The sequence below is a fragment of the Camelus bactrianus genome, chromosome 23, assembly GCF_048773025.1.
Source record: "Camelus bactrianus isolate YW-2024 breed Bactrian camel chromosome 23, ASM4877302v1, whole genome shotgun sequence".
Classification (NCBI taxonomy): domain Eukaryota; kingdom Metazoa; phylum Chordata; class Mammalia; order Artiodactyla; family Camelidae; genus Camelus; species Camelus bactrianus.
In genome coordinates, this window is record NC_133561.1 from 26,203,900 (window position 1) to 26,219,294 (window position 15,395).

The 15,395-nt window shown below is 40.1% G+C and overlaps 1 protein-coding gene and 1 pseudogene across 5 annotated transcripts in view; one reads left to right on the forward strand and one right to left on the reverse strand.

Annotated features, from left to right (window-relative positions):
* LPGAT1 (lysophosphatidylglycerol acyltransferase 1) overlaps positions 1–9,700 on the forward strand; it is an 87,456-nt gene extending 77,756 nt beyond the window's left edge. For all 5 annotated transcript variants that reach the window (XM_074351849.1, XM_010949475.3, XM_074351850.1 and 2 more), the window contains 2 exons: positions 2,443–2,549; positions 4,885–9,700. In XM_074351849.1, the coding sequence (XP_074207950.1) occupies positions 2,443–2,549; positions 4,885–5,036 (259 nt within the window). In that variant the 3' untranslated portion in view covers positions 5,037–9,700. The remainder of the gene's footprint in view (positions 1–2,442; positions 2,550–4,884) is intronic.
* On the reverse strand, positions 686–1,294 carry LOC123615157 (small nuclear ribonucleoprotein G pseudogene; annotated as a pseudogene).
* Positions 9,701–15,395: the final 5,695 nt, after the last annotated feature.

Genomic DNA, 15,395 nt, shown 5'->3' on the forward strand with positions numbered 1-15,395 from the left:
AACTATTTATCTTCTTCAGGGCTGAGTAGCTCCTTACATGTAGATGGCATAATTGAATTGAGGGTTTAGCCATGTTGTTTGTCAGCTCACATTTCGGAGTCTTGGTGGCATGAAATACTAATATTCTAACGAGAATGTATAGAGGTGCCATCTGCTAAGCATGATTTTATATCTTTTTATTAAAGTATGATTTATCTAGTACTCGTAAATCTGATTCTATGGATTTTGGTAGAATACTCTGTATTTAGGAGCACGTTCTAGATTACTGATAATAAGAATTTTTGTTTCTTGAAAATTAAGAGCTGGTTTGTCATTTGTTTAGCTATTGGTATTGGAAAGGTTTATTTCTGTAATTTACTTATTTATGTCCCACAAGAACTCCTTTTATTTGCTTCCAAGATGACTGGTATTCAGTGCATTTGATACTCTGCCATTTTAGGAGATTAGTCGTTTTAATATTTTAATCCCATGGTGACCAAACAATGAGTAATAGAGGTAGATTACTCTTGAGGGAGCATTTGGTCTGCCCTCCTGCCTGTCTCCTAAAGCAAGAGAATGTCCAAGCTATTCTAAGCAGATGGTAGGAGAGATTTTCTGTTAAAACAGAGCCCTACTCCCACACTCACCCCATTTTGATTAGATACCTCATCAGCCTCACCACATTCTTTCAAGAGTTCACTTGGTAAACCCACATTACCTCTGTTTAAGTCAGCTTTTTTTTTTTTTTTTCTTAATGGAGGTACTGGGGATTGAACTCAGGAGCTCGTGAAGGCACGTGCTCTACTACTGAGCTGTACCCATCCTCTACATCAGCCTTATTTTTAATGTCACTTTTCTCCCTATAAAGATGTTTTAAACACTATTTCAAGATATTCTTTAGCTCTATGGCTATTTATTTATTTATTTACTGTTACAAAAGCTTATTTAACAAAAAAATGTTCAATAAGAAAATGTACATGACCCAATTTTTATCATAGTAAAATGTGGGGAAGAGACATGTGGAAGCAGCTGATCTCTCTGGTGAACACAGCCATTGTTCATAGTTGTTCCAAGGCTTCTAACGTGATGATACCATTTCCTTATGTTACCACATTCCGGTGTTGTTATGTTGCCCACTCGTTGCCATCTCCACACATTCATCTATCACAAGATTCACGAAAGGATCAAATTCCTGCAATATTCCTTGGACATATCTGCTCCCATTTAATTTCAGTGATAACTTCTTGTCTATAAATTTCTTCAACTCAGGAGGGTGAGCTTTGCTGTCTTTCCAGTACAAAGCAGAGTAGAATAGTTGGGACAGAGATCATAATAGCTTGCAAAGGCTAAATATTTTCTCTCTGGCCCCTTAAAGGAAAGTTTGCAGACGTGATCCAGAGAATTGATTTTAGACAATTGGCCCAGCGTTTGTGGTTGAACTTGTTATATGTACCTAGAAAACAATGCAGTTGCTCAACACAGGGAGAACAAAAGTCGGATAGGAAAGAAAAAGTAGTCATGGTTTACTCCATGACTTAGCTTTGAATATGTTTACATGATGATAATAGTGTAAATGTCAAATATTGTAGTAGTTAAAATGACCATACAACTGCATTGGGAAGGTGGTAAGGACATGCTCATGTGGTGGGAACAGGAAAAGGAAGGAGGTTAGTCCTCATCTCTGATAGTCAGTGGATAAGCCCTAAAACTGAAGAAGAAACATGGTGATAAATACGAAGAGGTGAAAATCATTTCCCCTGGGGAGGAAGAAACAAAGGGCAGAGGGGCAGGGACTGCATTTTTCACACAAAGAAAACTTTTGCAGACTTTTAACAATGTACCTTTATACCTACGATGAGGAAAAAAATAACACCTCCCCCATTGGAAAACAAAAAAGAAAAGAAAGAAGCACTTTTTCAAGGTCAACAAATTATAGTACTTAATCCTGCTGCCCCTTTCTGTTCTCACTTGCAATGGGGAGACATCACTGATCACCCCATTTCCTGTTGAGTAAGGACGCGGTTGCAGAATGTTCAGGGTCACGTTCCAGCAACTACGCCCGGTCAGTGAGAGTTGGCTCTGCAGTGAAACCAGTATCTGTGATACAGTTAACAAAAAAGCACCAATTTAGGCAGATTCTGTCCGGTTCCCAGACATTCCCACCAAAAGAACATTGCTAAGATGCATTATTTGGCCTAGCATTTGAGTACTATACATGTGTTCTAAAGAAGCTGCATTTTAAAACTTCATCTGTTCCAAAAACCGCTCCTCCTTAAACCTACAAACATAGGAAGACAGGCGTTTCTCAATAATTACTCATAGATTCAGGATAATCTAAAGCTGAATTGTGTAGCAGAGTCGCGCAGCAGAAGCATGCCAGGCCCATAAAGCTGAATTGTGGTTCTGAGTGACTCTGACTCCTGAATTAAAGTAGTTTTTGCTTTTTTCCCCTGATCTTAATAGGATCTTTCCAGTTAAAGATGTACCCCTGGAGACTGATGACCTTGCTGATTGGCTCTATCAACGTTTTATTGAAAAAGAGGACCTCTTGTCACATTTTTATGAAACAGGTACACAGAATCCTACTACGTGCATTCCTGAAGTTACTGATAGTTTCAAAGGTGTATCTGAACCATTTTTTGATTCTTCAAATACCCTAAAGGAATCGAAGTATTTCTGTATAGAAGAATTTCAGCTTAGAATTTTTATAAAGACAAATTTATGCTAAATTTATTCAGGCTCTTGCTTCATCAGCCAGTGTGGAAAAATCAAATGATGAGTAAAAACATTGTATACATGGATCTCGTTCAAGAAAGTACACAATCTGTGGAAGACTGCAGTTATACATCCATGATTATATGGGCCGTTTTATGAAATAGCAAATATCATTCATGTTTTGGCATTGGACTTGATCGTTTGACTAATGCCATCACCTTGTAGTCATTTCAGATCATTTTTAACTGCATTTTCACGTGCTTGTTCTTTTCTTTACACAGAGGGATAACATTTACCTTTTAAGTTTTCATGGATACAGCCTTATTACATTTTTCTCCTAGGGAGAAAAAAGTCTATTTACCTTCAGATCACTTTTCTATACTCAGTATTCTCTACGTTCTATGAAAACTAAAATGCAGTGAAAAAGACATAGGAGGGGAGGAGGGGAGGAGGAGAGGGGGAGGAGGGGAGGAGGAGAGAGGGAGGAAAACAGGTAGTTAGGAAAGAAGAAAATTAACCTTGGTAGAATGCCAGGCACTTCCAGAGTGCTTCCCCAGACAGCTGTGTGGTAGGCCTATTTGCTAGAGCCTGCAATAGGAATAAAAAGATGAAGAGAAAGTTGTCCCAGGTCTGAGGATCGCCATGGGGTTTTAGATTAATAGAGGCCCAATTTTCTTCCCACTTAGAGTTTTTTGGTACATAATTAAAATAGATATTAAATCAGATTTGGGGGGAGGATATAGCTCAAGTGGTAGAGTGCATGCTTAGCATGCTTGAGGTCCTGGGTTCAATCCCCAGTACCTCCTCTAAGAATAAATAAATAAGTAAACCTAGTTACCTCTCCCCACAAAATAAAAACAACAACAACAAACCAAAAAAAAAAAAAAATCAACAAAAATAAATCAGATTGTCAAAGATCTAGTACTAATAAGCAAAGACTGAAACTGTTAATTACCTCTAAGGATTTTGTCTGTGTGTTTAAAATTGCTTCACTTTGTCCTCAATAGGGTTCCTTTGTCATTTTATCTTTCTGAACCTGAGGCTTTGGAGTAGTGCGTGTTAATATGACATGAGTAGGACACTGTATGCCGTTAGAATTCCTAGTAAGACTCGTTAAACAGGATGCACCTCTGTGCTGCGCACATTCCTTGGTTCTTACTCTAGAATTTAAAGACAAGACAGGTTGGATGTGTAAGAAGGCATCAGGTAATTAAGAGGCCAACAAGATCTCTCTTTTTCAGTCTCAATCTCTATGATATTTGGTCTAAATCGTAGCAACAATAATGTAAACCTCTTTTGAAGAAAACTATTTGCATAATAGACTTTGAAACTTAAAAATGTTCTCTGTAAATTGTTGGAAGCAAATCCTTTCAAGAATCAGCTTACCCTAGGGGATTATCAGCAGGGACAAAGACTGTTTGAAAGGCTGAAGAGTGTTTTCAAGATGACCTTAAATATTGCTCCAAAGTAGTCTAGCTTTCCTTTCTGGAAAAGAATTTAAAGACATTTGTTTACGTGGTGTTTCTCCTTTTTATTATTAAGATGTATTCCATAAACCATATTGCCATTTGAAAATAATATCAGTAATGTACAACCTCTTTTGTGGCAAAAACATTTCATTTGTAAATAGAGGAATTAGTGTAAGTTATGTTATTTTGGAAATTATTTAATTGATTTCACATATCCTGTATCCTAGCCATGGTGGAAATCTCTAGGGATACCATTGAAAACAAGGCGGCCCGAGTGACTGCTCTCACGCAGTTTAGATTCCAGCAGGAGACGGAGAGTAAACCAGTCTGTAGGAAAGAAAAAAAAAAAGAGAGATAGATCAGGATCAAGATACAGATTGTAAAAAGTGCCAAGAAGGAAATGAGCATGGAGTTGAAGGTGACTGGTGGGCAGAAGAGATGGGTGGTATTTTTCTGATATAGGAAGAATGCACGGAGCCTGCCATTCACTGAGATGGAAGAGGGGGCATTCCAGGCAGAGAAGGCAAAGGCTCAGCGGCAGGAAAGGGCTCGGCAGTTTGAAAATTGTGTTTCAAATGATAATCTCTCTTTAAGAGCAACGAGAAGTCACAGAAAGTGCTTTTAAAAAGCCACAAAAAACTAGTTAGACTAATATTCAGCTTTTGTTCTAGGACACCTACCACCACAGTGAAATAAAGTAATATTTTATCTTGTCTTTTAGGGGCTTTTCCACCTCCCAACGGCCGTAAAGAAGCTGTTTCCAGGGATATGACCCTCAGCAACATGTGGATATTTCTCATACAGTCTTTTGCATTTTTGTCAGGCTACATGTGGTACAACATCTTTCGGTATTTTTACCATTGCCTGTTTTAGGAATTGACTTGAACTTGTCAAGGTCACCACAGGAGTTCAGACTTTCATAAGCGTGCATTATTTTACATGCGCAAAACAAAATATATAAAAAAAAGCGAAGGAAATTCAATGGATGGACTAATATTTATCCCCCTTTGGGATATTTTAAAACTCTACTAAAATGAGGATCAATAATATAATGACCTGCTAATGTGTTTTAAGGACTTTTCATGTTTTCAAAAGATACACTCTACCACACATTTAAGCAAACATCACATTTGGAGAAGAGGAAATCATAAAACCATCCTAGGAGACTCTCTGAGAGAAATACCTGATAATCTAGTTCAAACTCAGAGCAAGTTGTACGTATTCGTTCCACTTAGCTAGCCGTCTCTATTTGGGCAGTGCCGTAGAGCGCGTCATTTCCCCCAACCTTTGCTGTTCCTAGTGACCTTGCGGGAAGCTGGTTGGCACCTTCTGAAGAACTGTTCCCTGTTGTTTGCAGCAATGCTGCAGTCCTCAGCAACTCTGTGAGGTTCGTTGTCAAGCATGCCCTGGGCGGGGAAGCAGTGTCCATGGGCGTATTCTGGTACTGGAATGTGTTCTTTAGAAAGACTAGCTCAGTCCAGTGCCGTGTTTACATGCGCTAGGGCTTTTCCTTGTATGAGGTGGGGTCGCTTGATGTCTCCTCTTGTATAGAAGGCATATCATAGATTGATATTTGTCTTTTACAAAATGCACTTTTATCAGATGCATCTATAGCAAAGGATTAGTAACGTAGCCTGAAAACAAACATAAGCGTGAACAGTGAGTGGGGCCTCCAGAAGCTGCCTGTCTGCGTGTTCATCTGTGTGCGGACACTCTCCAGCACCACCTGCGCTGGGCACCACATTGAGGCTTCTGTCCAGAGCAGAGCCTTTTTTCCCCCTCCATTTTGCATATTAGCATCAAATGCATTTGGGATTGGTTGAAACAAATTAATGTAAAACATTTAAATGATCAATTTATGGCAAAATAGGCTAGCTTATTGGAAAAGTATGAGCCAGAGCCAGGTACTGGTTTAAAATGGCGACACGTTCTCCCATGGCACCCCCATTACCCATGTTCCGTTATCCCGTCATGGAGCTGCCCATGTCAGAGCGGTGTAACCAGGAGACAGACCAGCAAAAAGGCTTCCCAGTCTCTTCCAATTGCTTTTGAAAGGACAAAGTCAGGTTTTTAGTTCTAGAAAACTGTTATTGTATTTGTCACTATGTTCATGTGGTTTACCTCACAATAGAACCAAACTCTTCTCAAAAAGTACTGGCGCTGCCTCGGTCCGTCACCTGCGCTCCCAGTGTTAAGAGAGAGGGTATTTTTGGGTTTGGGACTGTAAGACCATTTAGATCCTAGGGAGTCAGTGCTAGTTAGCTGTGATAGGAGCATTGTAGATTCCCCTGTTGTCACTAATCACACAAATGACAATTTTGAGAAGTAGGCCAGAAAATAAAACTAAAGGCTATTGTTTTCTATGTTTAAATAAACCAAAAAAAAAAAAAAAACTGAAAAGATGTGAATTTTTCTCCCAGTTATGTGGGAAAGGCAAAGCAACACCAAATAAAAGCCCACTGCAGCTTCATCTTTAGGCTAATTCAGTGCATATATGAAAGAGAATGACGTGCTAACTGAAATACCTCATTGAATATTCCACCACTGCTGGTGGAATGCAGAAGACAGTGCTAATGTGTTTGATTTGGTAACGGTTGTTGTAAGACGCAATTTTTTTAAAAATCTGAGCAATTCGTTATATATCTTACAGTGACAGTAAGTAGGTGAAGCCAGTCTGAATTGAGAGGTGTGGCCGATGATCGGAAGCCAGATAGAAGCTTAGAGATGCTTCTGTTTGAGGCCCCGCAAGCACTACTGGACTACAAGATGAAATTGTTCATTTGAGAGGCTAGTCAGCCATCTGGGGGGTAAGGTGCTCACTGTTGAGTGTGGCCTGCATACCCCTGGCCAGTAGACCTTTTCCTCATTGCTAAGCAAGCCACAGGTAGAGTGGCCAGTTCTCCTATCAAAAAAAAGAAAGAAAGAAAAAAAGAAAGGAAGTGTGTACACGCATATGGAATTGTGGTTTAGGGCCACTTTTGCCATCCCTGTGCTCCAAAGGAACATGATACAGTTTAATACACTGTACACGTTAAGCAGACGATTCTGTAAGACACTTTACTTTTCAAGCGCGGTCATTTCAGCTGTCTCTAGAGTGACAAATAACCAATAGAGGTGTGAGTCAATTTTTGAAAATCGATCTGTGAGTTGTAAATAGATGTGTATTTGATCTGCCCTGTCCCTCTTTGATTCTTTATCAACATGTCCTCTGTCTTCTGTTGGCAAAATATGTTTGTTTGAGAGCATTGATAGTGTTTTCCTTATCAGTAACTGGAGTTCTCCTGCTTGCACTTGGGGCTGTAAAGAGAGAATCAGTGTTTTTATATGGGAATCAGGGAAGCAGCAATATGCCACTCACTGTACAGAACTGAATTAAAACTCCTGATTTGTATTTGCTTTTCAAAGTGAGATCAAAGGGTGTTTAGAGAATATACATTTTGTCAAGGGGAAAGAAAATAAAACTGTGCCAGTTTTATGCAAGTAGCTTGTAGACTCTCAGCACTTCTTGGGCTCAGCTGATCTGCCTGGATTCACACAGCAGAGAGGTTGAAAACTCCCTGCTGGATCCTGGTCTCAACAAGTCACAGTGACGGAGCATCTGCTTGGCCACTGGCAGGTGCAGTGACCACAGACGTGACCGCCCCGGCAGTGCACTCTTAACTTCAGAAACTGTTATTGGTATTGAAATATACAGATATTGTGGAGAAACCTATATGCCAGTGGGAGGTAAAGAAAAATTACAGCATGGAAAATGATGTTTTGGGTGGGCATACAAGTTGAGAATCTAAATAGTAGATCTTTTTAAATAGATACCTATGAGTTCAGATCTGTCATATTATTAAGAAGTTTTTAATATTACAGCCAACCCTTAACTTTCCACAGTAAAAGAACTAGAGATTACTGGATAATTAATCCAGGAATAAGTCCTAGTAAGCCAAAAATCGAATTGTATTTAGGAATCTTGAAGTTTTATTCTCAGCAAATTTTTTTTCTTCTAAGGATGCTTATTAATTTTTTAAAAATGATTTGAGTTGTTTATTAATTTTTCTTGCCTATATATTTATGACTGTTAATGAGTAGTGAAAAGATTTGGGAAGACAGCTTCAGGGAGAGGAAACACAAAAGCCTAAATAATCCATGGGCTGGAAAAGGGATCCATGAATAATCAAGACAGCGGTATTGTAATTTTTCTCAAGCCTTTTTGTGAAAATGAAATATTAAGTCACCAAATGCAAACCTCAGAACATCACCGTCGCGTTAACGTCGTTTGGATCAACGTTAAGAATGCCTCTTTGTTCTTCACTCACGTCACCTGCTTCTTGTAGGTTTGTCTTAGCAACGTTTTTTTTGACAATCACTTCCCTACAGACTGTTCTGAACTAGTGGGACCTGGTTATGATCACAGGAAGTAGACTTTAATCATGAATCATCTTGTTGGATTCTTTTTATATTTAAGAAGATGTTGTTTGCATTACTGAATAGGAAGAGTTAGTTATTTTCTTAATTATGCAGGACCCCACTCCAGAGTTTCCACTATGAACATGTCAGCTCTGGTCCACAGAGGGTGGATAAAAATGATGAGTCCTACTTTTTTGCAATGTAGTGCTGTGCATTTTACGTCTGTTAACACGAAAGGCAAGGGCAAAGCTGCCCTGGGCAGAAAATCTACTGGTTCATTTTATGAGGCCATAGAGACTAATATGTTTGGGACCAAAACCACCTAAGTTAGACATTTCTAGGTCACAGAGGGGCTGGTTGTTCTCTGGAAAAGTCACTGGTTGGTGCTTTATTGTAATCATTTTTGCATTGATCCCCAACAATTAGGAACTGGACCCTGGGAATAAGCTGAGGGTGCTGAACTATTGGGGGAGGGTGACTGTAGACATACGGAAGATAAAATAAGGGTTTTTCTGCAAAATTTCCATTTGAGGATTTTTACATTTAATATTTTTTTAAAACAGTTAAAAGAGCAAAAAAAATTTTTAAGTGTAATCTAGTTGCAAGGTATACACACATATTTTGAATGGCTTTATTTTTATTGTGTAAAACTGTTGAACACATGACTGTGATGCACAAATTCTTTACATGTAAAGAGTCTATGCATTTTACAGTGACTTACTTCATGACTGAGTAATGAAACAGTTATACATGGACCTGCCATTGTTGTATTAAGTGCTTTCATTTTCTTTACAGTTATTACAAAGTTGTATTTATTTTATACAGGTGGATTTTAGTTTTCCTGATGCCATAATGTTTACTTCAGCTTGTTGACCTGTCTCTTTCTTTGTGTATCTGCATGTAATAATGTATAATAAGAATGAATGTAAAGGCTGTGGCAACTGTAACTAAATTTTGTAAAGGGCTGGTCACATGTGGATCTGGTTTGTGAATGCATTTGGGTTTATTATAGTAACCAGACCACCTTTTCAGAAATATAGATGTGAACGCCAGAAGAAGCATTTTCTCAACAAAAATGAATAGCTGGTTCTATTTTTTTTAACCTAGAAAAAAATAAAGTTGATTTTTTTTCAAGTAAACTGCTTTTAATTCTTAGTAGTGGGGGTAGGGTGTTTGTATTTTACTGGAGATATTTTGGCATTAATATCTGTGGATGTGTGTCATGGCAGTTGGATGCTGAGGGCAAACTGAAAAACCAAATGAAAAACGTACTTCCTTCTTTGGTTTTAAACTATTCTCACTCCCTCCCCATTTTCCCCATCCAGTGGTATACTGGTAAATGTTTAATATTCTGCTCTCCTAGAAAAAAAAATTATGTATACAAGTGTACACAAGTTTGCTATAAATTTTGCTGATGGCAAGGATACCTAATACAATTAACAAATAATAATAAAATGTACTTTATTGTAAATTCCATATAGCCAGTTGATTCTCCCAGGATGCTTTAACTGATTTTTGCTGAACTCTTGCCAATCTGATTGTAATTCAGCCATGATTTGAAAAGTAGAATTACATCCTAATCTGTTTATTTGTCATATTTATTGTCATTCACTTTGATATGTGATCTATTAAACTATGTCTTACCCTTGTACAAATTATACCCATTAAAGTGAACCACTTATAGCTTCAGCGCTCATTGTAAGCTTATATAATTTAACTTGAATAACAACTATTTAGCAACTACTGGCAAAATCCTAAAATTTAACAATCAGCTCTAGGGAGCCAGTAGGAGCCGTCTTCAGCACACCACTGCCCTGTGCTTTTTTTTTTTTTAAACTGTTTGTGTCGAGTGAACGTACTGCTCTCAAGATGTTCCTATCACTGACTCTTGCAGGGGCTTTAAAGAGTGGGAAATCATTAATATCAGTCCTTCAAGAGGGTGCTTTGGTTTGAAGAATTTGACAAAAGCTTCCTGAAGTGCATGGGAAGCTCGCATATTTCTAAAGTTGGTTCTATGCTTTCATTTTTCAGAGTTAAGTATACTGATAATAGGCATCTCTAAGATCGTGTTTTGAGCATTGAAAACATTTATTGTTTAGATATTTGTTTGGAGAGTATGTTTGATCCCACTGAAAACTTTTAAACGTCTTTAAGTATCTTACACAATCTACCAAATAAGTTAAATTGTACAGTTCAGTCTACCTCTTCTTTTCCTATCTGGATTTCGGCTGCTGTTTCAGTGAGGCTGTAATTTCTCCCCGCCCCAGTGTGGTTTGTGTGGAAGACAAAGAACAAACTGAGGGCAGAGCCCTGAAAGCAGATTTGAAGCTCTCTGAGATCTGTTGCTGACCAGTCCTATTCATGAGTTGGGGGAAAAAAGAAGAGCCATTGTTTTTAATTTCCACTTAATACGAAAATGTTTGTTTTTTAAAAATGTTTCTTCCTGCTGAAAAAAAATTGTATTTTTAAAAGGAAAAAATTTCCTCTCTTGGCTATAAGAAAAAGTCAGCTGTATGAGCAGGTGTGACCATATCATAACATGCTGATACGATATAAATCAATAAATTTTTACCTCTCAGGACTTGGACAACCTTGTTCTTAACTCTTGGAGGCATAAGAAACATAAACCAAGTTATCAATTACCCAATTCACATATAAACACACACACAAATGGACCATGGGAGGAGGGTTGTCTAACCTCTGAAAATGAGACAGGCTGTTTTCACAGTCAGAAAATTAATTAGGTATGATAAACCCATTTAATGAAGGAAGAAATTGGAACGATGTTTTCTTAATAGAAAATGTGAACATACCACAAAGCTCATTCCTGAGTTTTTCCCTCGAAATTTTCCGTTGCCTCTCCCTGGACTACTTTCTGCCTTTTAGGTGTGCGATTCACTCTGGAGACGGTAGTAAAATTCTCACTGATAAGGAGCGCTGGGCCATCCTTGTGGCTAAAGCAGCTGCCTTAGTGGTGTCACTGAGAAATCACATTCCTATGATACCTCCCCTAAAATAACACTTGCTGCATCTTCACTCCTTTGTTTCATTTTTGATGCAGAAACTCCCTGAAAAAGTCTTAATGTTCAGTTTTCTTATCAGTTAACTAACGCCTAACACTATATCAGGATCAGCTGATGGACAGTTAAGGGAAAAGAAAATAGACACCTAGAAGCAGGGAAAATCAGAAGAACTTGGGGTACCAGGCAGAAGAACCCAGGAGTGTTAGAAAGCAAAGGGAGTGTTGAAGTCTGCTGTCTACACACAGGTGCACACACCCCAATACACTAGGCCCCCGGGGAGTATTCAAACACGGTGGTCTTAAGGAAGTCGACTTCCAAGCAGACTGTCCTCAGACTACCATCCCTGAGGGTTCACCTGTAAAGGATCCCAGCTGCCATTTCAGATGCTCTGCCCTCTTGGCAGAAGAAGAGTATGCCTCTCAGCCATTAGGCATCTCCAAGATGCCAAACAAAGGGACAATTCAAAATATTGGTGACAAGAAGCCTCTTTTAATCAAGGCATCTAGAGCCCACAATAGGGCTTTTTCTCTTTCCCTGATATGTACACATTTTAATAAGGACAAAGGATGGCATTGGAAATGAGGCATCTGGGCCTCTATTGGATCTGTTAATTCTGATATGTTTAGTGTGTAACAGTGAGAGCAGTGGCAGCTCTGGGCTCCCCAGAAGTACAAAAGTAGCAGCAACCAAGAACTCTTTTGGCTTAGGCCCAGGACTGGCACAATGTCACGTGGTTACAGTGAGTCACAGGGCAGTGTGGGAGGGCCTACAAAAGGGTGTGAATGAATGCATGGCTGACTGGCAGCCATCTTTGAAGACCAGCTAACCCAGTAAATAATCCCTCAGCTATCTGAATAATTAAAGAACGCTGGATGGATCTAGAAAACTCTCTCACTTCGACAAGTTTGCCCATAATTTCAATCGTTGGAAAATTTTTTGAGTTTCCCAAATACTTTAAGAAGATTACATCTGTTGATCCATCACTCATTCATATAAATCACATTCTAAAACAATGGAGGTTCTGTTTGGGAGTCACCTTTATGTTATATTTGGCACTGACTGATTCAATCACTGGCCCTCCTTGGCCCCCCGGAATTTCAGAGCCAGTGGAACTTTAGAATAATCACCTTGTTTTGAGACAGCGAATTTCATCCTGGTGCAATTTTGGTCCATTGCTGATAGCACCAAATGTCTACTGAATAGAACTGTGGGGACTAGAACCAGGTCCCTTGATTTCCAACCAAAAGTTTTCCTCCAAACAGCAGATTGCCTCTGTTTGGGTTTCTGTTTTTTGTAAATGAGTTACAGCCAAAGGATTGGGTATGCTTGTTAAAAGAGTGATGGATCTAAAAACTTCTTTAATTTCCCTTTCCTTGATTTTGAAATAAACATAATAGTTCCCAAGCCCTAGAAGTTTACTTTTTAATAAGTGTTCCCCTCGGCTGTTGCAGAGATACAGTTAACTACTAAAAAGTCTGAAATCTATGCTTTTTCTCTTTTTGGATATGGAGGTGAAATGTATTTTGTTTTTATTTTTGCTCTGTACAACATAGAGAATGCCTTTGTTTCAGACTGAAGGGGATAGAGATTTCAATCTCGTAGTTCCTTTCATTTCTGAATTCCAGGTTTGAAACTGGTAGCAGATAATAAATTCATGACTACCCCTAGTGCCCAAATGTCCTTCCATCACGGTGGCCTCTGGCTTCCAGGACTTGTCTAAGTAGAAGCCCACAAATGGGCAGCAGAAGCCAGGACTTGGCGCACGAGCTTGAATCTCAACCCCTTTGACAAGGGTTTTATCCTCTCAACTTCATTCTCATGTGTTAAATAGGAAACTTTCAGAGAGGTCCTTTCAGTGTTAAATGAGATTGTGTGTCTGAAACACATTGTACTGAATGCTCGTAAGGGAGGCTGCTTTCTCCCACCGCAACTAGCTTTAACAGAAAATGTAAATTATTCCCAAACCCAGCTGTACCTAAGGTCCAAGTAACCTGTTTAGTTCAGAGGAATTATATTACCATTGCATAGGCTGTAATGCCTGTTCTCACTTTCCAGAGCCCTAGGTCCCGGTAACCTGAAAGGCAATCAGCATAGCCAAGCAACTAACCTCACCTAGTCAGACTATACCTAATTATCTAAGGCTCCAGACAGCAGCAAGAGAAAGCTTTGAGGCTGGAGAGCCAATTAGGAAGGTGAGGAGACTAGGGCATAAAGAGGAAATAGAACCTTCTAGACAGAAGACATTACCGAGTCTTAATAGGGACCTATTTTTGCTTCTGAGACATGATGTCACTTGTGGTGAAGACCTTGAACTAATTATCAAAAGGGAGGGAAATATAATTTCTAGTAGTTGGAAGCTATCCACCAGCCCACAGTTCTCCATGTATAATTCATGTGATCCTAAATATAAAAGCCGGCATGGAAGGCATCCTAAAGATTTAGGAAGCTGCACTGATTTTGAAAGCCTTTCCTTCCTAGTTGCAGAAGGTTCTGAGGTTTGCATCTTGCACATTGACATTTTATCTTCCAGTCGTAGGTGCAGTGTTCTCAATTCTTGGAAATTGGGTACCAGAAGGAAGTGGGCAGATTCGAATCAAATGTTTCTCATGGTTTTGGAGGTGCCGTGGTAAAGTACAGAGGAACTTTCAGCAGCTCTGGGACAGCAGGCATGGGTTTGAGGCCCGGCTCTGCTGGGAGTGCAAGTAGAGAGGTGATACAAAGGTGATGTTTCAAATCCTGATCTGGCCAAAGAGCCTTTGATTTCCCAGCCTGATAGCCCCCAGGCTGTCTAGTCCAGCACTTACAGAACTGCTTCAGAGTTCTAACGCCAGAAAGTGACAATTCCACAAGAAAGAGGATGAAGGGCAGAGGTGAGAGTGCGGAACAGGCCTCTTGGAGGAGATTTAGAAATACTTAGAAGCCATCATCCGGTGATGACTCGTGGGGATACAGCTGTGTCTGCCCAGGCATGACAATATTCAGACAAGTCCTGAGCTGGCTTGTCACGAAGAGAACCTGGCTTTGTTTTCCTAAAGAACTATTTAAAAAGGCAAGGAACTGAATGAGTCAAGGAATGTGGAATTTATAAAGTAGTTTCTCCTCGGAGACAAAGAAATGGAATTGTTGACTGTTTAACCTTCAGAATTTCGTTCCATTATTGTTGAATAGTAATTGGAATAAACTGGAATTGTGTCTGTATGGTGGGGAAACGTGTTGTGTCAGGAGGAGGACTGACTCGGACAGATTCACTCTTTATTGAAAGAGGAAGGAGGGGAGCGACAGGAGGGCCCCCTCACCAGCCCTGCTGGGGCTCCCTGTCTCACCGCAGGGGTAGATTCTAACGCAGACAGACCAGCCCAAGTGGAGTGCCCCTGGGGTTTTCATTTGAAAGGCATTTGGGGTTGGGGTGGGGCGGAGTGGGGCACAGGACAGAGCTACAAAGAATCTGAAAACCATGAACAAGCAGGAAGTGAAAGTCAAGTCCTTATCTTTGCTATAAGCCATGCAAGCAGGCGAGCACCAGGTCTACTGAGCAAATGAGAAGCAACAAGCGTGTCCTTCCAGGAGCTCCCGCCATACGCTGAGCCGCAGACATCTGGGTGGCGCGGGTGTGTGCTCACAGGTAGGACCCCATGGTGAGGCTTTTCCACCTGGGCTGCGCCTCCTGGGCTCCAGCTCTTCCTGTCAACCCTGCAGCCCAGCAAGCCAAGGACAGCCCCTCCTGCCCGCACAGGTCCCAGGCCCCAGGGGCCTCCACTCCCATTCCCTGGGGCGGCTGCCCTTTGAAGCCAAGGGCTTTGGTGATGTGCTT